The sequence below is a fragment of the Punica granatum genome, chromosome 4 (assembly GCF_007655135.1).
Source record: "Punica granatum isolate Tunisia-2019 chromosome 4, ASM765513v2, whole genome shotgun sequence".
NCBI classification, from domain to species: Eukaryota; Viridiplantae; Streptophyta; class Magnoliopsida; order Myrtales; family Lythraceae; genus Punica; species Punica granatum.
In genome coordinates this window covers 34,589,389-34,613,863 of record NC_045130.1, presented here as the reverse complement: position 1 = coordinate 34,613,863, position 24,475 = coordinate 34,589,389, and the positions used below count along the sequence as shown (strand labels likewise).

The 24,475-nt window shown below is 38.7% G+C and overlaps 4 protein-coding genes across 5 annotated transcripts; 1 reads left to right on the top strand and 3 right to left on the bottom strand.

The window, feature by feature from the left end:
* Window positions 1-197: 197 nt before the first annotated feature.
* On the bottom strand, window positions 198-4,523 carry LOC116202271 (persulfide dioxygenase ETHE1 homolog, mitochondrial-like). Its single transcript, XM_031533755.1, has 10 exons — window positions 4,044-4,523; window positions 3,596-3,724; window positions 3,334-3,441; window positions 2,528-2,662; window positions 2,351-2,392; window positions 2,169-2,228; window positions 2,032-2,085; window positions 1,888-1,912; window positions 1,667-1,787; window positions 198-830 (listed from the first exon to the last, which is right to left on the bottom strand). The coding sequence occupies exons 1-9, from the start codon at window positions 4,293-4,295 to the stop codon at window positions 1,681-1,683; spliced, it is 912 nt and encodes a 303-aa protein (XP_031389615.1). The 5' UTR covers window positions 4,296-4,523; the 3' UTR covers window positions 198-830; window positions 1,667-1,680.
* A 3,869-nt stretch (window positions 4,524-8,392) lies between these two features.
* LOC116203589 (tRNA (guanine-N(7)-)-methyltransferase) lies at window positions 8,393-10,137 on the top strand. The gene is made up of 2 exons (XM_031535384.1): window positions 8,393-8,592; window positions 9,155-10,137. Exon 2 carries the CDS (start codon window positions 9,163-9,165, stop codon window positions 9,919-9,921), a length of 759 nt encoding a protein of 252 aa, XP_031391244.1. The 5' UTR covers window positions 8,393-8,592; window positions 9,155-9,162; the 3' UTR covers window positions 9,922-10,137.
* On the bottom strand, window positions 10,085-12,920 carry LOC116203588 (4-hydroxyphenylpyruvate dioxygenase). The gene is made up of 3 exons (XM_031535383.1): window positions 11,473-12,920; window positions 10,641-10,859; window positions 10,085-10,405 (listed from the first exon to the last, which is right to left on the bottom strand). The coding sequence occupies exons 1-2, from the start codon at window positions 12,882-12,884 to the stop codon at window positions 10,673-10,675; spliced, it is 1,599 nt and encodes a 532-aa protein (XP_031391243.1). The 5' UTR covers window positions 12,885-12,920; the 3' UTR covers window positions 10,085-10,405; window positions 10,641-10,672.
* A 3,352-nt stretch (window positions 12,921-16,272) lies between these two features.
* Window positions 16,273-23,889, bottom strand: LOC116205476 (anaphase-promoting complex subunit 5). Of its 2 annotated transcripts, XM_031538098.1 has the most exons (20): window positions 23,549-23,888; window positions 23,300-23,459; window positions 23,044-23,165; window positions 22,343-22,589; window positions 21,805-21,973; window positions 21,634-21,712; window positions 21,449-21,534; window positions 20,681-20,807; window positions 20,506-20,538; window positions 20,103-20,351; window positions 19,904-19,981; window positions 19,503-19,765; window positions 18,973-19,032; window positions 18,815-18,882; window positions 18,451-18,556; window positions 18,202-18,343; window positions 17,582-17,680; window positions 17,028-17,292; window positions 16,854-16,921; window positions 16,273-16,655 (listed from the first exon to the last, which is right to left on the bottom strand). In XM_031538098.1, the coding sequence occupies exons 1-20, from the start codon at window positions 23,717-23,719 to the stop codon at window positions 16,500-16,502; spliced, it is 2,748 nt and encodes a 915-aa protein (XP_031393958.1). In that variant the 5' UTR covers window positions 23,720-23,888; the 3' UTR covers window positions 16,273-16,499. The 2 variants fall into 2 exon arrangements, with proteins under 2 accessions (XP_031393958.1, XP_031393959.1); XM_031538099.1 differs by lacking the exons at window positions 16,273-16,655; window positions 16,854-16,921; window positions 17,028-17,292 and adding an exon at window positions 17,334-17,471 and having other exon boundaries at window positions 23,549-23,889.
* Window positions 23,890-24,475: the final 586 nt, after the last annotated feature.

The window sequence follows — 24,475 nt, the reverse complement described above, 5'->3', positions numbered from 1 at the left end:
CAACGGTTGAGATCGAGGACAAAGAACCCAGATCGGCGGAGGTCCGGAAGCCTGAACAAGTGACAGGCAACCAACTTTCAAAGAATTCGTAGAAAGTTGGGGGACTTAATTAAGTAACTGCTAAAGTAGAGGTGCAGGTTATGTTTAGACATGAAGCCTGGGATACGCGGTTTCATTAACAAAAGTAGAATATCATAGGAAAATGCAAATTAACCCGACCAGGTCTACTCTCTTGGCATTGACTTATTCTTTATTGCAAAATCTTGATGTATCCATATCATTCTCTTGCTTGTCAATTCTATCCCCTTTTACCCTTAACTCGAAAAAGACCATGTATTGTGGTCACACCGATGTGATTGACTAGCCACGGTCCACTCTCCACGCCTAATCTATCCCGAAAACGACCAAACTCACTACTTTTGGAAGAGCTCACTCGTGTTTTCTCTCGGAGACCTCGTTTCGGCCGTGTTCCCAATGTGTAATAGGGACAGTCGGTCAGGCCCACATCAACCTTTGAACAAATCAAAAAGCAAGTCTATTAGTTCGGATATATACATCATGCATCTTTCTGCTGGGTTCATTTCAATGGTCTTTTTTCATGATTGTAGGCTGCAGCTCGCTTGCATGAAGCCAGGAACCGTTGGTAATCGCCTCGTTGTTGCGATCACTGATTGGATGTCTAACAGTCCAGGCTAGAGTGCATTGATACTGATTCGCCGATAAAGTCATAACTGTTCTCTGTCGTCGAACAAGCCGGGAGAAACTCGACTTACCCTGGTCAGTCGGGTGACTCCTCCGCGAGAAAGAAACAAACCTGGATCGACCGCCACCTACGAGTGAAGAAATGCTTCATCAGTTTCTGTTCATCTGTCCGTTGCTCAAAATCAACTTTTTTGTCTCAATGTGGTTTGCTTTTACCGACGACGATTCGAAAATTCGGAGGTTCTCATACTTGAATTGAATGTGAACTCACAAGTGAGGAAGTCAAAATCAACGCATTGACTTTGAATAAAAATCTTTCTGATTTTTGCCAAACAAAATGCTAATTCATCCCTCTCATTTCAAAGGTTGCTGATCTAACAGCTGTATAATGTTTGACTCAGCTATATATATATATATATAACCATTTCGTAAGAAATTGATTATACCGTTAGTTGGTGAGCACGGAATTTCATAGACAAAGAATGTAAGAAAAGAGTCTCAATCAGAATCAGATTCCGCATCTGTACTGAGTACTGAACACCAAACTATCCATGGAGCATAAGAACATGACGTCAGACATAACCTCGTAATGAAGATAGACACAAATGATTGTGGAGACAGATGATCACAAGAAGACTGTTATGGATTTATGTTTCGTATATGAGATATGGAAGTCGAATACGGAAGTCAATTTGTGGCCAGCAAGTGACCTCTATACGACGGGTATGCTATGAAGAGGTGACTATGGAATTGGCTGGACACAGGCATGGCATATTGGAACTGTTATATTATTATACATACTTCCAATGCTGAATGTTCTATTAAAGTTCCCATTTTCTATCAGAAACTACTGAAAGTCATCAATATTAGATTTAAAATTGATGACTACTCACAGATTTATAAAACGCCTCTGTGCTTTGCTTTGTATCTTATTTCACCCTGCCTAGAAGTAGCAATGCCATACCTGGGTATGTAAGCCTAGTTAGATGCAGCTCCGACTGCCTCCGAGGAGAGGTCTTGCAACCCACAGACCATATTTGCAGGGACAGCCACATCAATCATCTTTGGATATGGTAGGTTCAGATCTGCAGCATAGTACACGGGAATCACTTTGTTGAAATTTCATTGAATATGAATGGTACTAAGCCCATTGGTAAAATGAGAAAATCAAAGAACTGAACTCACTTTCCATAATCTTCTTGAATGTCTCCTGCAAAAAGGAGAAAGATAATGCTTGTTTTCAGAATAAATCAACGCGTAAAGCACAAAGCAAATTGAACCAAACAAAGTCAATGGATTATGCGAATTGAAAGAGAGAGAGAAAATGACCTCGTCCTTTGTGAGCCGAGGATTGTACAGCATCTCCTCCCCCACAGTACTAACCTGAACCACCGAAAGGTAACACAATGAGACCAATTGTTCGAATATCAGTTGCTCTCGAGAGAATAATTATAAGTAGTCCATACCGAGAATCCCCTATAATCATGACCAGGATACACCAACGTGTCCTTGGGCAATGTCAAAATCTGAATGTCCCAGAAAGAAGGAAAAGGCAAGTATTAATAATCTCATACAGTTACTAGTGCCAGTAGATCAACTACGAGCTACTTCTCTACCCCCAATGATATTGGCCTACTGATGCACTTACCTGTGAATGCACCGAATGATAAAGTTGCAGGGAATTTCCACCCTGACAGAAAATCATCCAGTTTAATTTAGAGAACAATGCTTTAAACATACCCGACATATCGAAGCAAAGAAAAATTACACAGATCTTTGAGGGGCCATAAATCTTATTGACTAGGCTTGAAGCTGGGCACCCTACCTGGAAATCTGTTCTACCACACCCACGAATTAGCAAGGCATCTCCTGTGAAAGCCATCCTTGGTTGAGGTTGACCAGGTCTGTCCCCTGAAACATACGTAACACACCCCAATGTATGGCCAGGTGTGGCACGGACCTGCTCAAATGAGAAACATGATTAGGAGAAAACTTAAAAAGGTACTATCTTTTTTCTATTTTCAATGCTGAGTTGAAAAAAGCCCGCAGATTGAGCCAGAATAAATAGAGAAAACAATTGTGTGCATCCCAGCATGCATGTGGTTTCATAAGACGTTACCATGCCACAAACCAATTAAGAGCATATGCAAATGAACAGAAGAATTGCTTAGGAGTAAGTATAATTTCAGTCCAAATGTTTATATATTTCAAATCATATACTTCATGCTTACACAAGGATAATATTCCACTTAAAGCCTAAATCTATATATTTTCCGAGTTAAAAAGAAATTGCAACAGCATTCCGATTCTCAATGTACATATACCAACTTTAAAAGAACAGATAATTCAAACACACATAAATGAGTCCTAGAGCTTGATGGAGTTTAAGTGGTCTCTATGTTTGGCAAGAATGGCCGTGTTTCGAATACATTGATCAGCCGGCTTGCAGAACATGTGACTTCAACGGTGCATTTTCAACAGTTGGAACGAAGCTCTTCAACTTCTCCGAAAATTTTATGTCTATTTTGCATTTGCTATTTCAATATCTGAATACTTCGAGAAGTATTATAATTTCTCTAGTCTTTACCAAGTCCTGCATTCGACTAGTATAAGCGTCATATCTAAGGTTACCTCCAAGAACAAATCACCAAAACAAATCTTGTCCCCAGCTTCAATAAAATGATCAGCTCTTGAATTGCTTGCTCTTGAAATGACAGATTTAACACCAGGGACCTTCATCTGAAATAGATGGTAACAATTAGGAAAGACAGGAGTTAGAAGCAGAGCACGTAAAACTGTGAGTTTCCAAAAGACTAAGCGAAATTCAACTCCAGAGAAACCAAAGTCGCAAATTTGAAGCGAAAAGTTTACAGGTACGAAACGAACTTAAAACCTTTATCAACCCAGTCCCAGTTACATGATCAGCATGGACATGAGTGTTCATAGCATAAATTAACTTCAAGCCGAGTTCTTTCACCAACGAGAGGTCCCTCTCTGCTGTTTTGTCAACCGGATCAATCAACTGCAGGAAAGACATTAAGCGAATGATTAAGCAGAGCGTGCAACAATTCCGAATAGTTCAAAGTACACCCAAAACCCAGAAAACAACAAGAAGAACAAGATATACTCAATTAGCAATGAGTAACTTGAGACATCATCAGGCTGATGGCAACTAATCCTGACATGGAAACTTCCGAAATTCTCCGAAGTAAGTTTTCGGCTACAATTCGATCAGTCGACTCGCAGCTATTAGTTTGATACTATCAGCATAACATCACAACCATACGGTTTGCTTGAAAGTAAGTAGCCCGACAGATTAAGGGGGAATTGGGAATCCTGACCACGGCAGGCTTGTCGGGGTGGGAGACGTCGGCGAGGAGGTACGTGTAGGTGTAGGACTCCTCCTCGAACAGCTGACGGAACAGGAGCTTCCCGCCACTGGAAGACGAAGTCGTGTAAGCGGCGGCGGAGGAGGACCGAATCCCCCACAATGCCCGCGACTTCGGGCCGCAGAGAGCGGGGCCGCTCCGGGGCTTCAGGGAGGGCCATGAAGAGAGAGAGGCCCGAGCGAGACCGTAGCTGATTCGAAGCATTGCGCTCCGCGTCTTCGACGTTCTCGGGATCGATTGAGCTGCGAGGTTCGATCGGATTGAGCTAATGATTGATTGCTCGTTCTACGGCAGTCGGAGGAAGAGGACGAGGACGAGGACGAGGACGACGAACGGAGTGGGTAGGTGACGTCAGGGCGGGGCCGGATCGCAGCCGTCGGTTTCGAGCGCCGGACGTTGGATAGTGCCGATCGGTGGCCTGATCCGACCAATCAAATCGAGGGAATCCCATAAACGGTGCGTTTTGACGTGGGGAGATGAGGAAAGGGCCGGGCGAAAATGGGCCTTATGGGAAGCCCAATAACAGTTTTTCCAGCTCCAAAAGCTTTTATTATTATTATTATTATTTACAAGGAAAGATAGATAGAAGAATATGAAAAGGAAACATAAAATAAAGAATAGAAGGAAGTATTCGCGTAGAAAAACCCAAGACTTTTGCTTCCGTTCAAAATTAGGATTCTTTCGGACAATAGTTCTTCACCTAGCTTAGACATCATCTTCTTCCACGAGAACAGCTATTCCGATTATATCCGCCATCTTGGTCGTCGTCATCATCGAAATGGAATCATAAGGAATATGCCCGAGCGAAAGGTGACCTTCGAGGAACAATAGTTATACTATTAATAATTACTAAATGCAATTATTAGTGCTCGAGTGTTCTCAAGTTTGTCTTGGACTCAAAATAATCATTGTCTAAGGTATGTCAAGTCAAAAGTAACATCGACCGTCATGACTCGTAATTCAATTGATGGCCATAGTATGGGGAAGAAACTGCTTCGGCGAGATTCTCTTCTTAATTGCATATGTATGGTATGCGATGATTGTTAATCAATCAGTATTTATTGTAATATCTGCACTTCAAAGTGTTGCGAGCGGAAAAGAAGAAACTGAACTAGAGAACAACGAAGTAGAGGAAAGAAAAGAGAAGAACGACAGACCAATTTACGTGGTAAAATCCTCTCGATCAAGTGGGAAAGAGAAATCAAATAGGAATGTGGAATCCTAACCCCAGGTACAAAATGCTCTCCCTCGCAACCTCTCCCCCAATGAACACAAAGTGCTAAAACTACTTATTCTTCTTTTTTATTACAAGGGAGATCTATGGTCTAGTAGGATGAAATAAAAGGTTATGAATAGTCTCACCGAGTATTGAATCAGGAATCTTGATTATTAAGTGAGAACGTATGCCATTGTGTTACACTCTTTTTGATTAAAAAAAAATATGTAGCTCGCTGCTTTCTAAATTTTCTATCTCTATCGAAGACTTCACTGATAATCAGAGCTTGGGCTTTGTCGTGTACATCGAAAAAAGACTTTGGCGATAAGTAGAAAAGGAAAGATTTTTAAAACCTTGCGATGTGTGGTATGGGATATAATAATTTTCTTTGATAGCTCACTACTAGGTTTTCGCTTCTCATGGATGCGCTCTTGCATGTCGTTCTACAAATATTACCTTGGAGGTGGACTCTGAGGTGGCTTTGCGACTTCTCAAGTCAGTAGAGAGTTGCGCACCTCAGGTAAATCAGCTAGTACACTCTTTCGGGAGTATCTTATTAAAGGGTTGGATTGTCGGGATACAGCACAACTACAGGGAAGGGAATGTTTGTGCAGATTAGATGGCACGTTTGGTAATTTAGTTGCCGCTAGGGTCTCATTTCTTCCCGAGCCCTCTGGTGGGTCTTTCTTCGCTTCTTTGTTAACTAGTTGTGAAGCGAGTGCGTCTGCACGGGATTGTTTCACCAATTTGAAGAAAATAAAAATTGCTTGGAGAATCAAAAGCGAAACGAAAATAATAAAATAAACAAACCTTCGCGTTTAGTGGTAAAAAAACTTACTTTCTAAGAGCTCGTGTATAGGGGTAGCAATACCTTTCGAGAGATGGAAACTCACACAATCAATCTCGAAAAATAATATGAAAAAAGTAAAAGAATTAGAGAAAAATAAAAGAATGAAAAATTTCGACAAAAATAAGATAAAAATCAAATTATAAATTTAGTCAACTCACTTGCATCTAGAGAGAGACATAATTTCGAGACGTCGTATCTAGTTATAGACGTATTTTTTGATAGCTAAATAGGCTTTATTTATGTTTGTGATAATTCATATTTATAACTATCACACAAAATATAGCTAAAATATAATCTGATTTGGTTTTTTTTTAAGAACAAATCTGATTTGTTTTTTAAAAAGAAAATATAATTTATATATATCTATAAATATTATCTAATCTATTTTTAAAAATAGATATCCACAAAAACATAAAATTCATATATAGTTTTTCTTACTATATATGTACTAAACGTTGTCCACATAACCATATATTAGCATATTTTATATTATGTATGAACATATACTTATTTTGATGTTAAAATTTATTTATCAAATAATAATTTTTATTTTTAAAAAATTGGAGATTATTAAATAATATCTATACATATAATAAAATCTTCTCATTTATTTCAAATACAGGATATAAAAATTAAAGAAATCTAGAAATTGGATTTTATGATGAGATATCTTTAAAAAATATTTTTTTTATTAAAAATAACTCCGAAAATAAAATTTTCAAAAAATATGGAAAATTCCATATATATCTCTAAAATATTATCTAATCTATTTTAAAAAAATAGATATCTATAAATAATATAATTCATATATACTTTTTCTTATTATATATACTAAAAGTTGTCCATATAACCCATATATTAGTATATCTACATTATGTATGAATATATAATAACATATACTTATTTTGATGTTAATATTTATGTGATGAAATATTATTTTTTATTTTAAAAAATTCAAGATTATTATATAATATATTGATTATAAAAATTAAAAATTTAGGAAATAGTATTTTATGATGAGATATCTTTTAAATAAATATTTTTATTAAAAATAATTCCGAAATTAATAAATTTTAAAAGAGTAGAAAGTTCCATTTAGACAATTCCTATTGTATTTAACAGAGATCACCATATAACCAAAAGATTTTATGGTATTCTCGATTTTATTAAATGAAATATTATTTCAGAATATTTTGTTGTTAATTTTATACTTGAGTATAATTTAAAATTTTTTAAAAAAATTCATTCAGAAACGAAGCGCTCTAAGGCCATTTGGAATGAAATATTAACTTTTATATTAAAAAATTCAAGATTATTAAATAATATATGAATTACAAAAATTAAAGAAATCAATAAATTAGATTTTATAATGAGATATCTTTTAAAAATATTTTTATTGAAAATAATTTCGAAAAATTTAAAAATTATAAAACCTAGAATGTCCATTTAGAAAATTCATATTACCTTCAATTGGAGATTATTATAATAGCAAAAAAATTTATGATATTTTTATTTTTTAAATAAAATATTATTTTAAAAGATTTTATTGCTATAAATTTATAATCAAAGATATTTTAAAATTTTAAAATCTCAAAAAATCATGAAAATTCTATTCAGAAATGGAACGTTTTGATGTCATCTGACCGGACCCACATCGTATATTGCTTTCATGTAGTTATAGATATAGATATATAGATTACTATATATACATATAGATATAGACTTCTTATTCCAGAATAACGAAAGTACATTTTCACCCTTTTGTATACTAGGGGATTTCACAGTGTTCACTCATTTTATTTTAAGCTATTTTATCATATTCTTTTTTATCATATTAGTTTATCAACTTTCTTTCTAAGACAAAAAAGGAAAATTTTCCAATCAAAATATTTTCTATCAGAAAATTTCTCCATATTCGCGTTTAGTTTCAGAGTTAAAGTAACTTTGATTTTGATCGTAAAAAATGACAAATGAGTTGAGATTATAAATTTGACTTGGGAAACGTGTGTTTTTGTTATGTAGTGTGTTGAGTTAAAGTTAAAGTTAAAATTTTTAACTTGGAAAATGTGTATTTTTATTGTGTAGTGTGTTGAGTTAAAGTTAAAGTTAAAATCAAGGTGATTTTAATTTACAAACCAAACAGGCCGATAATATCCTCTTCTCCCGAAGCTATATCCAAACTTGAGACATAGAATTTTCTTATACTATTGGGTTAGATATGGAATTAACTACAAACTTTGGGCCATTTAACGCAATAAACCCAAAATAGAGACGAGTAAGGAGTCTCACGCCTGAAGCTCAGTTAGCCGCGAAGCGCCGCCGGCAAAGCGAGAGCACCACCGCCTCCGCCCGTTGGCGAACTCTCTACTTAAGTGTCTGCGGTGATTTGCGTCCACTTGAACCGGAGTCTTGAGCTCTCTTATTTCGCCAGAAAGGTATATCCATTCAAATCAGTTCCTTTCATTCGTTCATGTTTCTAGTTTTGTGGGCTGTAAATTGAAGTTCGGAAGTTTAGTGTGGATGCAATTCTTGCGTTGAAGCTTCAGTACGAGTTTCTTGATGGTTTTACTGGTCTGGTTGACTGGCGGGTTGTGGTCGGTTCAGGTGCTACGCCGATGCAGTCGACCTGTTTGTTGATATGCTTCAATAAGACTCGACTCTGTGAGAGTTTCTGGTTATTTTGTTTCATGGCGATTGAGTGTGGAAGAAAGCCCGTTCCTTTCGTCGGATATGTGCATTTTCTTTACTGGGTTTGAACTTTTTCGTTTACTTAAGCGAAACTTTCTTGACTTTTTTGATTCTAAGATATGAATGGTTGCTCTATGCCCCTTCTCGATTCTTTTAATTTGTATTGTTTGGAGGTCTTTTTATGGTTTAGCTCGTGTTCCGAAACTAGAATCGTGATAAGAGATTGTTGGACTCTTCAATTGTTTGTCCCTATCGATTCTCAATGGTAGAGTAGTGGGAGCTCTAATTTGTTTCTATTCCAATTTGCAGACCCAGACATGGTAGATAAAGAGACCAAAACAACTCTCAACAAGACTACTGGGTTGCCCAGGAAGCGTTTCTACCGAGCACGAGCTCATAGCAACCCATTGAGTGACTCTCACTTCCCCATCCCGCTCTTCCCTAGCCAATTTGATTATTCCCAGCATTACCCACATTTCTTCCCTGCATCTTCCGAGAATGCTTCCAACAAAAAGATTCAATTTGCTGATATTGGATGTGGATTTGGAGGTCTTCTTGTTAGCCTTTCAACTCTTTTCCCCGATACCCTGATGATCGGCATGGAAATAAGGGATAAGGTGACTGAGTATGTCAAGGAAAGGATTCTCGGCCTGAGGGCGACCAATCCCGGTCAGTACCAGAATGTTTCAGTTGTACGAACCAATTCCATGAAGTACATCCCAAATTACTTTGAGAAAGGGCAGCTCACCAAAATGTTTTTCCTATTTCCCGACCCCCACTTTAAGGAGAAGAATCACCGACGCAGAGTTATAAGCCCTCACTTGCTAGACGAGTATGCATACGCCCTTGCAGTTGGTGGCATAATATACACGATGACAGATGTTGAGGAGCTTGGGGAGTGGATGAAGGGCTGTTTAGAGGACCATCCGATGTTTGAAACCCTCACGGAGGAGGAGCTCAAAGCCGACCCTGTCGTGAAGCTTCTGAGCTCTGCTACCGAAGAAGGGCAGAAGGTTGCAAGGAATGGAGGGCAGACATTTCGGGCAGTATACAGACGAATCACGCCTTCTCAATGATTGAATTCATCAGAGATCCCGGGTCTGTTGAATTTTGTTTTCATCAGGTTCTATTGGTTTTTGACATCTTTGTTTGATCGGGTTTCGACCAATATTTATGGGAGACATTAGGCAGGCGTTTGCTCTGATGTGAGAATAGTATTATGGAATTGGAAACCTGCAATTGCAATGAATCGGGATAATTTCATTTAAAATAGGATTGTGATTACAATTGAAGTTGCTGTAATCTGCAATTATTCTTGCTGCCTTGCATTGGTATGATTTGGATGATCAAATATCGTGTTTGCATCACTGATTGCTTTGTTAGATGCTGTGCTAGTTGCGACCCCTGGCTGGTCGAATCGGCACTTAAGACTTCCACTATTTTATTTTCCCGACCATTATGCCTGCCGTTGTTCAGATTGTCTGTGATTGCTGCTTCATCTTTCGAAGATTATTGAACATTATCCACCTCCGTTTTACTTGCAAATTAATATTAAACATCCTACAATACGCAAGCACGAATGGGAATGTCAGGTCATAACCGAGTAAACCACTGATAGAAGAGAGAGCGCAAGTCTCGGGCAGATAGTCTAACGAAAGAGTACGCCAATGGATAATCAAGTTGCTGTAGTTCTCGCCGGCATTATACGTATTACTGACATCTTACAATTATTCGACTGTGATGGCTTTATTCTGAATGTGATACTGTAATTCCATTGCTTAGCTACATTACTTACGTGCCTGGCCCTTCTGCTACCAGATGCTCAGTTCATGCAGAGGCTGATTCTGTGACTCGCCTGCTTTCGAGGGTCTTCTCGTACTCTTCAATGGACTTGAAGAGCTCCGAAAAGTTCCCCTTCCCGAACCCACCGCATCCTCCCTTCTGGTACTCCTTTCCTTGGTCATCCTTGAGCATGCATCCAATCCTTTGGATGATCTCTATGAATATGGTTGGTCTGTGAGGTGAATGACAAGTCAAGTTGGTTAGACAGGGTGGTTAATACTAAATCATGATTATCGAACAAAACCTTTCCAGATAAGGACCGGAAACCGCAAAAGCATAGGAAAGATTGCTTCCACATAACGATCATCAGAAACTTGTGACTACGTTTGGGAGTCATGTTAAAGTAGTGCTGGTCACAGGGACTACGGGTACTAAGCCATTCATGAGTTTCAGATATTCCAAAATCGCGACCAACAGTCTAAGAGCGCAGGCTGATGCTTAATCAACTTAATTGAAAGAGGCATCGAGCAGAAAAGTGCAAATGGTTCTATAGTCCGAAATCTACAATTAAGGGGCAACCGGTTCGAACTGTATCATATGATTTTCGCTATCAGTCACAAACTCACTGGCACTTTTGCTATCAGCTAAGCCTCAACTTAGACAATCCAATCCTCGTTAAAACCGTCATGACTTCTTCGATTGCAGCTCGGTATGAATCATAATTTGGACTATGAGAAATTGCTAATAGTAATTTTCTCCATCAGACATCAAAGGACACTGAATTTCCAATAAATCAGGGAGAACAATTGATCCAACAAAGAGATAGAGCTGAGCGGAACACATACCGATCGCCAACCGGCTTGGTGAAGATCTGCAGTAGAGTGCCCTGATCATCCCTATCCACCAAAATCCCGAGCTCCTCGCACTCCTTTATCTGCTCGTCCGACAGAACATCCCCTGCCCGGTTCTTCAGATTCTTATAATAAGTCGGAGGGGGAGACGGCATGAACTCGAATCCTCCGACCCCACTTCTCTTCCTCATCTCCCTCAGAGTCCTAAAGATGTCCTCGCTCACGAGGGCCAAGTGCTGCAGCCCCGCCCCTTCATTGTGCTCTAAGTAGGTCTGTATCTGACTCTTCCGCTTGGTCCCAAATACGGGCTCATTCATCGGCAAGAGGACTGTTTCATCATTGTTGGCCAAGACGACCGAGTTCAGGCCACTCTCAGTAGTCCCCACATCCTCAGCAGTGAACTCCGCAAACTCGTGAAACCCAGTGAACTGCTTCACGTAGCTCGACGCAGGGCCGAGCTCGGGCACGTTGCCGACCGCGTGGTCGAGCCTCCTAATCCCGTAATCCAAAGGGTAGGATGAGGAGCCGTCGACCGGCTCGAACCAGGGCAGGAACCATGAATCCGGCCGAGATGGGTCGGATTCCTGCTCCGGGTTCTTGTAGCTGATGTACCTCAGAACGACGTCCCCGTACAGGTGGACCTCCGCCATCACGGCGCGCCCATCGAGAACCACGGGCGGGGACACAGGCTTCGCACCGTGGGCCACGCTGCTTCCAAACGCCACCTCGGCGTCCTCGACCTCCAGGGCGACGGCACGGACCGCGAACCCGTGGGTGGCGGCGAACTCGCGGCAGGCGTGGTGGGAGAAGGACGGGATGGAGGCGGCGGGGGCGGGGTCGGAGGCGGAGATGGAGGGGGAGTAGGGGGCGGTGAAGAGGAAGGAGAGGTCGCCGGAGCGGCAGAGGTAGGATGCGTGGACGGGGTTGCCAGTGGACAGGTCGGACTTGGCCACGATGGGCATGCCAAGGCCCCAGGACAAGCGGCGGGCGGCGTTGGTGGCGTCGGCGCACCAGAATTCCACGTGGTGGAAACGTACCACCCGAAACCGGTCCGAGCGCGGGTTGACCCGGACGAAGTTCTTGTACCCGACGAGCTTAAACTCAGCTCCTCCGTTGGCTTTCCCCATCTGGGTCGTCTCTTCCTCCGTCGTCCGTCTGTCTCTCTTCACGGCGGCCGGCCAGGGCAGCGGCGGACGCGAGGTGGAATTTATAGACGGGAAGAAGGCCGGGGAAAAAGACTTACATACGTGTGAGACCCGTTGGGATGGTGACACGTGGAGGACTGTGAGCGGGTAGTAAGATTTGGATGTTCCTTCTACGTCGGATCGCTTGCGTGGACCAGTTGGAGTGGGGATGAGGCGGTGACGTGGCGAGCTGATCGCCGCCGTGCTTATCAGCGGGAGCATGGAATTGGCAGCCGTGTCAGTCGCGTGGCAGAGGATACTTTCTCTGCTCTAGGAAAGAAATCTAATCCAAATACCGAGATGTAATGTAAATGTAATAGAGCGAAGTCTATGGGGGGCTTTACTTCTACTCAGACAAAAGCAAGGAAGTGAAAAGACACGATTGCCCTCAAACATATTCGGTGACGTGGGTGGCGGAGGCGGCTAGGCACGGCAGCGGGAACGTTGGCGTGGCCGTGGGCGGCCGCGCGGTAGGGTGGGGTCAGGCTGTTGGGACAATTTCAATCATCAGTTCATGACGACAACTAGCAAAGATATGTTAATTATATTGTAACTAGGTAAATACTCGCACGTTGCGGACGCTCTTGTTAATTAAATTTTTAATCATTTTACAATCTATTCAAGTTATTCAGTAAAATATAAAAATATATATATAAAAATTACTTATGGAAGTATCATGTGAGAGCTTTTATGTATATAGGGCATAGAAATATGTTGAGTATATTACTAATTACCATGCAATTGGAAAGACATAACTGAGGGAAAGAAATCAAAGAATAACATGGAAATAAAACCTCTATGGTAAAAAATAATTGTTTCTTATATAATACATTACCTTTCTAATTATGGGTGTACATGGATACCGGCTATATCCGAAACCGATCGGAACATATCCATTATGGTAGGGTCCGAACAGCTAGTATTGAAAATATGATAGGATTCGAGTATTAATATAAGGAATCGGTGAAAACCAATTTTGATTTTGGTTATTGCATATAGAGTACTTAGAATAGAAACCGGAACCGATACCCAGACTCGGGTAATAATTTTTCCAATTGTATATATATATATATAGTTATATTCATATATTCTTATATTTAAATAATATAGTCACTAATTTTAAAAAAGAATTAAATCTATTTCGACATGCTATTTTGCTTGATTACTGATTATTGATGAGACATTTTTTATTTTATTTAGTGAGATAAAAAAAATTCACAAGTTCCAATAGGGTATCCGGAACCTGTGGTATAATATAGGTTTTAGTTTCAGGACTCAACAGGGTAAGGTCTAGTTCCAAAATCTTGGAACATGTCCTTTACAGGATAAGGTCCGGGTATCATAAAAAAAAAAGAGATACGCAGACCCGCACACCCTTATTTCTAATAGTTGCTCCATTTTCGAAATTTGTAAATTGTACAATTGGTGGCCGTAGATGTGGAAGGGTGTATTATCATGCATTTTTTCAAATGAAGAAGTAACTTTAAAGAAACAATATGAATGATTTAATATTTATTCAAATTAATTTGATCAAATTACTTCAAAATTCTTTCACGATCGTTGATGTACTGATGATGATGGGAGGTTCCAAATCCTCATGTAAGAAAATTTCTTCAATCTATTCCGTCATTGTGTCACCTTTATCTTTTCATCCCTAAAATATTAATTTTGTGAATTTGAATTAGTTATATCATAAATATGAATCATTTACCAATTAAAAATTAATTAAGTAAAAATAAAACCCTAAGGTAATAGTAAGTAAAGTCTGTTGCAATTTTAACTTTTTCAATGTCTCCAATAAAGCGGAGCTTATGAAAAAAAAAGAGATATGATGTAAATAAAACAAATTAAAACTATAACAATTACCAAAAATATATTGATTTACCTATTAGTTGAATGTTTATGCCATTGTATCTATTTTTTATTATTTGCATATCAATAAACTCAAACTTACGAGGGTCGTTGGGTAATTGATCTTTTTTTCAACTAGGTCACTAATGTTGTAGTAAGAACAATTTCTTTACATCAGTATTTACTGGATAGTACCTTAATGGGGATGTAGTTATCTTGAAATTCTTGACGGTGTATAAGCCTCCTTCACGAAATAACGATTTAAACAAATCGAATTGAGACCTTTTTTATGCTTGCATGCGTTAAAGAACCCCTGATTTTTTAGAAATAATAATAATTTAATAAACAATCAAGTTTTGCATTTCAAAATAATATATTTAGTAAAAAATTTCAAAATATACTTTTTCATCAAGGAAAAATATGTAAATAAATGACTTCATTAGTATTTATGTTCACGACATTCCACACAATTTTGTCAATCTCTAATTATCCATGTGTCTTTCTAAGATCCCAATTATTTTATTATGTGATAAACCATTGTAGCACCTCAAAATCTCGTTAAAAAAGATGAATGAATGAAAAGAAAAAATCAAGTCTATCATCCATGAGCATGATTTTTGGATAAGAAATATCATACTTACCTGTACTCACGTAGCGCCTCATATTATTGCTTTCATCTAAACAATCGACACACTATGCCTCAGATTACTTACCCTTGCCATTCATGCTTTATATGTATATACACACACGTTGAATTGTCACATGCACTATTATTGGGGATATATTGATTCTTATTAAATAAGGAAACTATATATATCCAGACGTTGATATATTGATATGTTATCTATTTTATCCTGTTGTACAATATATTTAAGCTGAATGCGAATGGCATCCAATTATTATATAATATATGTTATCTATTTTCTATCTAAGTTTAACTTTATTATGTTGTAGATAATCTATATATTGGGCAATTCATATATAATGTATATCGTCTACGGCATATTTTATTCCTTTGCATATATTTTGTTGACCTTTATGCATATAATGTATATATTCTACTGTATAATTAATGATAAAAGAATATAAAAAAATTCTTTAATTCAAAAATGATGATGTGGCAATGCAAGATAGCTCTGTTTTATATTTTCGATAATGTGGTGATATGAGAATTCAACTTGGTACTTTGTTTTCATATAATAATAATATGTAAATATAGAAATAAGGAAACTGTATATATGCACATGTTGATATAAACTTTATACATGCATATGTTGATATATATGGATATGTTATTTATTTTATCCTATTATATAATATAAGTAAGTTCAATGCAAACGGCAGCAAATTATTGTAAAATATATATTATCTATTTTATATGTAAGTTTAACTTTATTAGATTGTAGGTAATCTATATATTGCGCAATGTATATATAATGCATATACTCTACCACATATTTTGCAATGTATATATAATGCATATACTCTACCACATATTTTGTTCCGTTGTATGTATTATGTTGGGCCATATAAATATAATATATTATACTGTATAATAAATGATAAAAAATATAAGAAATTTTCTTAACCCATAAATGATGACGTGATATCACAAAAAGCTCCGTTTCGTAGTTTCGATGATTTGGCAGCGCAAAAATTTAGCTCGAAAATTTGTTTCATGTATATATATATATATACAGATTAAGATGTCATCGAATCGAGCCGGAGCAGCCAGTGGTAATGTTTGGTATTGAATTCATTTTCTTGTGAACCGCACATAAATTGGAAATACCCGATAAATACTTAAAACTTCAATAGCAAAATGCGTCCGAAATATTAAGGGTAGCTATGGCAGCCTCTACATTTAAGATTATAGCTATGGCAGTCTCTACATCTATGATTATCTATATGCCAAACAATAGTCGGTAACGGCAACAGCCGCCACTTAGTGCCGAGTCCGCGATGCTACTCAGCTGTCTCTAGTCTCTACATAGGTTCGTGATTCACCTCATCTTGGGGATTTCCCAGAGCTTTGATATGGCTCCTGAATGAGGCTGCAGCTTCTTCCCTCTCCTCAAATCTCCCCAACTTATCGTATGTGATAGCCATAAGGTAGAAAGCTTCAGCCGCCAATTCATGATACTGCGTGGAGTCAATGGTTCGATTATCATCCGATAAAAATTGAGAACTCAACCAGGTCTCTCTGTCGGATTAATATTTACTATGATCATGAAAATTCCATTACATTTTTTTTTTCTTTTAACCAGAAAATCATGAGTAAAGCATCGGCGACATAATCTTACAAACTAAGATTGCCCTTGCTTGGTTTAATTAGCATACCTCTAAGAGCTGAAGCTCCTCAGTAGCCTGCCTCAGAGAGTCCAGCACCATCTCGGGGTCTTTAGAAACTAGAATTGAAGATAGACAAATATATATACAATAAGCTATAAATGCCGAGGGAATAAATTAATACTGCCAGTGCCAGTTGACTGCTAGCGGCATTCAACTGAATACCTGAAAAACTTGGATCAGAGAGATAGCACTTTGCTTCTGCAATACAGGCTCGAGCACGAAGCTCCAGACCTCCATGACCAAGAATCATGGGAAGAGCAGAGTGAATGAGCGCTAAAGCCCTTTTGGCATGGTTTGTTCCCAGACACAACCATAGCTCAGCCAGAGTTAAAGTAGCAGATGCTTTAAGAAGATCCAAGTTCAATGACTGGCAAAACGAGAGGCTCGCCAGTGCGTATGGGAGACCTAAAACAGCATTGCCTGATTTCTGACAGAAGAAGAGACGATATTAAAACAGTTTATTTGCAAATGGAGAAGAGAAAGATAACAAGATAGGTCCATTGCAGGGTTTGTACAAGAAAGAAGGATAAACTAGTTGTTTAGAGCCCTAGATAGTCGATCTAATGCAGTGATGAATAAGGTGCAGCCTGCTTCAAGTCTCTCCACCTGAAGTTGATTGCAGTGAACCATAAAATTGGTCTCTGCTGGTTGGCATTGTAGCTCAATCTTAATTCTTAACAAATGACAGGCATAATCATGATGGACCGTGACTGTACCTTGTGGATTTCTGCTAGCAAGAGAAGAACGCTGGCATTATGAACATGCAGATTGAATTTGTAACACATGCAGAACAGGGAGTGTGCAACAGCTGCTGCCTGCAAAGAGAAGACTGGAGAATTCAGTTGAGGATAAAAAGAGAGAGCAAATTGATGTACACATAAGTAGTTATGTAGGTTTTTGACTAAAAAAGAAAAAACTCGATGGATTAAGTGCCCGAACTTAGTCGTCCCGAAAAGGAGGGAGGGGAAAGTGGGGAGACAATCTCAAGAGAGATCTAAGTTCATCCAGTCATTTCTATTACTTAATATAAGTTATTTATAACGTAATCGATACATCACGTCTCACCCAGAGTCTATCCACCTTCCATTTCCTTATTACTCATCTCCAGCTTGTTTGTTTTCGATATTTTAAGCATTGAGAACACACCATTTTTATAAGCCGGGCCTTAGACTTGGTTTCAAAATTAATATCTACAGCTCCACAAGAATATTATTCCTTACCCACTGTTCCATTTCTATATTCTGAAATCACTATTCTCCACCTTCATGAAAGACAGCCCAAGAGCATAGCTAGATACATAAAAGAAAACTGGTTACTATGAATGAAGACTCCAAACCTTGCTGAATTGTTTTGCAGCCAGCAATGTACGAGCATGACGAAGACTAGCTTCTGTTTTCAGATCCATATCGACACCAGTGACGGGTGAAGCCATAACACCAAGTTCATTGCTTACTTGTTGGGCCACCTTTAACTGTCCTCTGAGTGATAAAAGAATATAAAACTTTAGCAAAAAGATGTTAACTACGCCACTATGGACACTGCATCAGAGTTAAGACCAGTTTAAAATAGGCACAAAGACACAAACCGATGCAAAGCATGCTCATGAAGCAGTTGCAGTTTCACTGTCAACATTTGCGACTTCGAAACTGATAAGAATCTGTCTTCTGCTATCTTAAGAGCGGCAAAAGCAGCTGAAATAGGAAAGCGAATAATGTGTCATCTATTATGCGTTAGGTTAGTTTTGTGCATGAGGAAACAAAAGTAAAACATTGCAGTTCCATTCTTGGCATTTGTCCTAAACCTTCCATATTAAGTGTAATAATGAAGATAAAATGTTTCATATGTGGAATGACAACACATCTCTTCAAATTGCAACATCTAAGCCTATATCTCCAATCTAATCAAGCATCCTATGTCCCTATCCATTCAAAAGCAGCACAGAGGCCAACCTTTATATCCTTTGTAGGTAGCTAAATACACGATAAGCTTCCCATACGCCAATGCTGCATCAGCTGAACTGCAGCACCCCAATAAAAAAGAACAATAAGTAACAGGAGAAAGAAGAACCTTGACAAGGGTGCCGACATAAACCAGATGCCAAATTTACCTTGAATGATCAGCAAAGCAATTTGCAAAAGCCAGAGTATTAATCCGAGCAAGAGGTGCACTGGATGACAAAATGGAAGATAATATGTAATCCTTCCATGTGGGAAAATAAAACAATCTATAATTTATACAAGTTTTACCACAAATAACAGTGCAAGCCTAATTAAGCTGCTTGCTATTTCAAACCAGAATACTGAACATTCAGGGTAAAATAGTTATCTTGAAAGTGTAACCAGTTGTGACGGAAATGTTGGTCAAATTAAAGATAAAAAAAGCGCCACCATTTTGACATACTTTCTTTCATTTATGGGCTGACACAAGTCTTAAAGGGATAAAAGATACTTGGCAGTTTACACCATCACTAACATAGCCAATGGATGAACATCTATAGGCATGAAGTGGTACAGTATGGGCCGCTCATTTTAAAATCTAGCTAATGCTTAGGGTTTTGGCATGTAGCTGAATACTAATTTTCATCCATGTTTCAGAAATATAAATCAAGATTGAGTAAGCTACAAAACTAGATCTTACCTGCCGTATATTTCCCACGCAGTGGCACGGACCAACTGCAAAGAACCAATATGTTGCAATACTGATCCTGGAATGGAACTAGGTTGTGCAAAGAAACTGGATGCGTAAGGTCTATTTCCAGATATAGTTTCTTCAAGAAACACTGACGAACCAATAGGTTTCTGTAAGTTCTTCAACCATGCAGTGCTTTGTGCACCATCAGTTGTCATTACGGAATTTTCGCTACCAAATTCAGTAATCAAAGAAGAACTCAGCCTCAATTCCTACAGTTCCAGTTGAAAACAGATCCTGAGCCAGTTGTGAAGTTAATTGAACTAAAGCAACCAAAATATGTGAAATCAGATGATACAAATGAGAAAAAAAATCCCTCACTTAAGAAAGTTCAGTGAATGGCATGTAACCTTGCAAACATTGATTGGACATGTTTTGAGCTTCATCAAAGCTTTTGGCCCAAAAGACAGAAGTGGTCTCTGCACATGCTGCACATTAGATATAAGAAGTAACAAATTATTAGTGTAATTTACCAAATTTGGGAATGAAATGGCATTTCCTCATGCACATGTATCAAAACCCACAGTAAATTTCTATATTTAGTCTTACCATTAGGTGAAATTTAGCCAAAGTGAGATGATTGGAAGCAACCAGTCGTTTCAACTTCAAGCTTTCGGCTCGTTTAAGAGATCCTCTTAATAGCACAAATAGCTGTTGTTGCACTGAGAATGATGTTCCCATGCGGGCGATGGGGGAATAGGACGATCTAAGCAACGGACTGGTACTTGATATGCCAATTTCGGATAACAGATTACATATGGCTGCTAAGGTATATGCCAGACAACTATCATTATGATGCTGCATGAATGTAAGCAAGTGCACCTCAGTGAACTATAAAGAAAACCAGGAGATTTCATTATCTAGCCTGCAGCATAATCTAACAGTGTCCTACCACTCTTGAACACTGTAAACATAACTTTTGCTAAGAGAAGTTCCAAATGAATGAAATTACCTGCTGAGAGACTTGGACCGCTTCTGCTAAAACCTATGTATTAGAAATCAATTCATCAAACTAACGAAACAAGAAGGTTGAAGTACAAGCTTATGCATATCCAGTTAAATAAAATGGAGGCCTGAACACTGATGTTCATTCACCAACTTGCAGGAGGAAACTTTCCCATGCTTACCTCCAGAGCTTGCTTTGGATGTCCAAAGTGAAAATGCAACATTCCCTGACATAATAAAGCAACCTCAAATCTTCCATGATTATTGATCACACAGGGTGAAGCAACATCCAATCCTTCTGTCCCTGCACTTTTCTTCCAACATTTGCTCAATTAGTTCACTATACTCGGATTTTCTAATTCCATCTTTTGGTTGACTTGGTATTTAAGCTGGTGAATTCCATGTACAATGTCCATGAGAAGATCCAATGTCGTGGCACCTAGATTTTATCAAGATAGAATTGACAAAGAATATAAAGAGGAAAAGGCAAGGTTGACCATCTAACATATTATCTATGGGGGTGAATATTAAGAGCACAGATGGAATCCGCATTCATTTTACTGGTAAAACCAATGTATGTTTCCAGATTTAAATGATTTCAACCATGCAACTGCAAAGGATCTTTCCTACAACAAATTTCAAGATCAATAGTAACTGTCCACATCTACCTGGAAAAGGGAAAATTCAATGGTGCAAATTGATGCAAAATAATATGTGTTATAGAAAGGAAAACCGAAGGTAAGACAGATAAGAATACCGACAATTAAAAACCAAAGGGAATCCAAAAACTATTAGAATCATCAAAGATATTTAAACAATATCAACTTCTAAGAGAAGCTAAATTGCGCAAACTGCCCTTTACATTACATTTGAAGAGCAAGATATTTTCTGGTTAACAAAACCTAAGATGTTGAAACTTGAAATTGCTGATTGAAAATCCAAATATTCACCTAGAGTCAAAATATTTGTGAAGATTCTCCAAAGCAGCAGTATAATCATCATGATATAAGCTATTTAAATATCGCAAGAAGTGTACCTGCAATAAAAGTCAAAGTTAAAAATTATCTTGAGCCACCACAAGTGCCCTTGATACTATTAGGAGAAAATCTCAAACACAATAGATGGTTTTACTTACACGATGCAGCTCAGGTGCTAGCTTTTCAAGTTGCCTCAACATTAGTTCAAAAGCATTCAAAGAAAAGGAACTGCCACGCCTGGTATCGAGAAATGATAAGGAAACACATTAGTTGCAATTGTGAACAAGGTAAAGATGAAAGCAATAACAGCAAGAAAAGGTATGACTTACTTCTCAATTGCATCAGCTTGCTCAGCCAAGAATCCTTGTATCTGCCAATTAGAACGTAGAAATACACCATCCATATCTTTGAGTGAATCATCAACACAAAATGCATATGGAGAAGCCTCCTTTGCTTTGCTGCTTTCTTTGAACTTTGCCTTGGCAGAAATGTTAAAATCTGCAAGATCAGGTAAGCTCAGTAGTGATTCATTGGCAACTGCTGATTTACTCTATTTTGCTTTTGCTTGGTGCCATTTTGCAGGAGACCTATCTTGACCAGTGTCGCTTACTCTGTTTAGAGAAACTAAGATTGCAACTCCTAGATGCAATTACAGGATAGGTTTTATACATTTAATCCAAAATACCACTCCTCGATAAAAATAAAACATATATAATTTTCTCAGGAACAATCTTCAACTTATATCTAGCGATGTATTTAATTAGCTCAATATATGATCCCAAATGCCTTGTCAACTAAATATCTTTCATGTCAAGAATCAAACCATTTAATTCTGTCTACTGGAATATAATTAGTATATTTGCCTACCTTCAACCAAGCCAATAAGTGTAGTGGGTGTGTGAAGATGGAAAGGAATCTTTTCACCAGCCCTTCTCTTGGCCTCAATCTCTTCTGTGACTTTCTCATAGACAAGTTTTTCCAGATCCATGTTTTCGTAATCTGATGTTGCTTCCAGATCATGACCAGAGTCATCCAATGCAGCCTCATAAGAAGCACAACCCGAGAGGACTTCTTTACAATAGAAGTCAATGTTTGTCAACACGTGACATATGCCCTGTGGTATAATTGTATTATTAATTAGTAAGAAGCATTTAGTTAAAACCAAAAACAAAAACATTCTTTCAAACTACAGGAAAAAATGGGTCTCATTTAATGCAAGAGAAAGATGCAGTGCAGTCACTCTATGGATGCTAGGGGTTCTGGAAATAAGCGAGACAAGAAAAATTCAAGAGGTAGAAAGAAGGAAACCACGTTGTGATACATATATCATAACTTGTGACAGTGTAACACTGAGCCGGAAGATGTGCAAAAGATGACAATCAACATTAAATTGTAAGAAAGTGTCTGTACAACTGCCTAAAAGATCACCGAGCTATTGAAATTTTTAACAAAGCATTCCGATCATGCAAACATATATCAATCAAAGCTAAAAACCAGACCACAAACAAAAAAAAGAAATTAAATTTGAGAACCGAGGTCTTCAGGGTGAAATTAGAAAGCAACATCACCTCGAAAGGTAAGAGGTTAAAGGCAAGTATGCACCGCCGAAGAAATATACCCAAAATGCTGTTTGGATCTAGGATAATCTGACCATCTTCAACTACACCATCATAAAAGCCCGCAAGGATTCCTACAAGATGATGGTAAAGCTTCCGGAATCAGTGATGTGGGACAGTCCATAATTGAGATTCAGAATTGGCGCTGGCAAAGAAATACGCATAAAAAGTGGAGCAAGCACGCAGATAGGACAGTCAAGACCCTGACCTCTCATATCCGCGAAAAAGTTGAACAAATCGTCCGGCGATGATAGAGAAGAGAGCCTGCTGGTCAAGTGATCAAGTAACCAATCCGCCGACGAGCTAAAGATCGTCCTCAATTGATTGATAAGGTCTTCTAATTTCGGATCTACAATATCATCGCACGACTGCAACAGCAGAAGCAAGCGCGAAATGAAAGCTCGTTCCCGATATCGTGCACGAAAACTGAGCGCAGTACATTGTGCTGCTGATGTACCTTAGTGTGGGCCAACAGGAACAGGCCGAGGCGGTTGTGCTGCGAAACAGTGGAGAAAGGGTACGGAACGCAGGCTCGGTTGGGACCCGCGTAGACTTGGAGAAGCACGCACACTGATACCTTGTGTGGCGTGATCCCGAATACTTCCGGCGCCTGAATAATCCCCGCCATTTCTACAGGTCCACCGTCGGTCTCTCTTCCTCAGTTCTGCTTCCACCGACACGAGCCGCGAGCTATGCAGAGCTCAGGAGCTCTACCGCTTCAATGGCGATTGGCATCTTCAGCACAGTAGGGTTTTGCAGAGAGTGTGGAAGTGGGAGTGAGCGTGAGGGAGATGACGGGTATTTTCAAAATTATCCCGGGAAAAGAAATCCAGTAACGGGTCAAGTCATTCGGGTCGGATCTAACCTTGGGCTGGGCCGACCAGCCCATTGATGGGCCCTTTGCCTAATCCGAGCGGCTTCGACCAAAGGACCGTAGACCAGCCTTTATTCGTCCTCGGGTTTGACCACAAACTCGTGCACCTTGAGCTCGATCGGGTACCTTCTTCGAGTCCACACCGGCCTCGATGTCATACTCAACCAGCTCCGGCTCTCAAACTTCTTTGAAGCTCGAGGCGAGTATTTCATAATAAAACACGTGACTACTTATTGTAATCTAACATACTCACTCATAGAGATAATAATATATCACTCGCGCCCCTTTTACAATCACAAGACGGTGGGAATAGACAAGATTAATCTTAGATAGAGTACAAATAAAATCCGATCCCCTTTCGCTTTCATTTCTTCTTATTTCTTATTTCTCTTTTTTTATATATATATTTTATTCATTATAAACTGTTCAAATTCATTTTACTTCAAAGGAATTGGGAGTTTTTAGGATCAAGTCACTAGACCTCCGACCATATATATATATATATATATA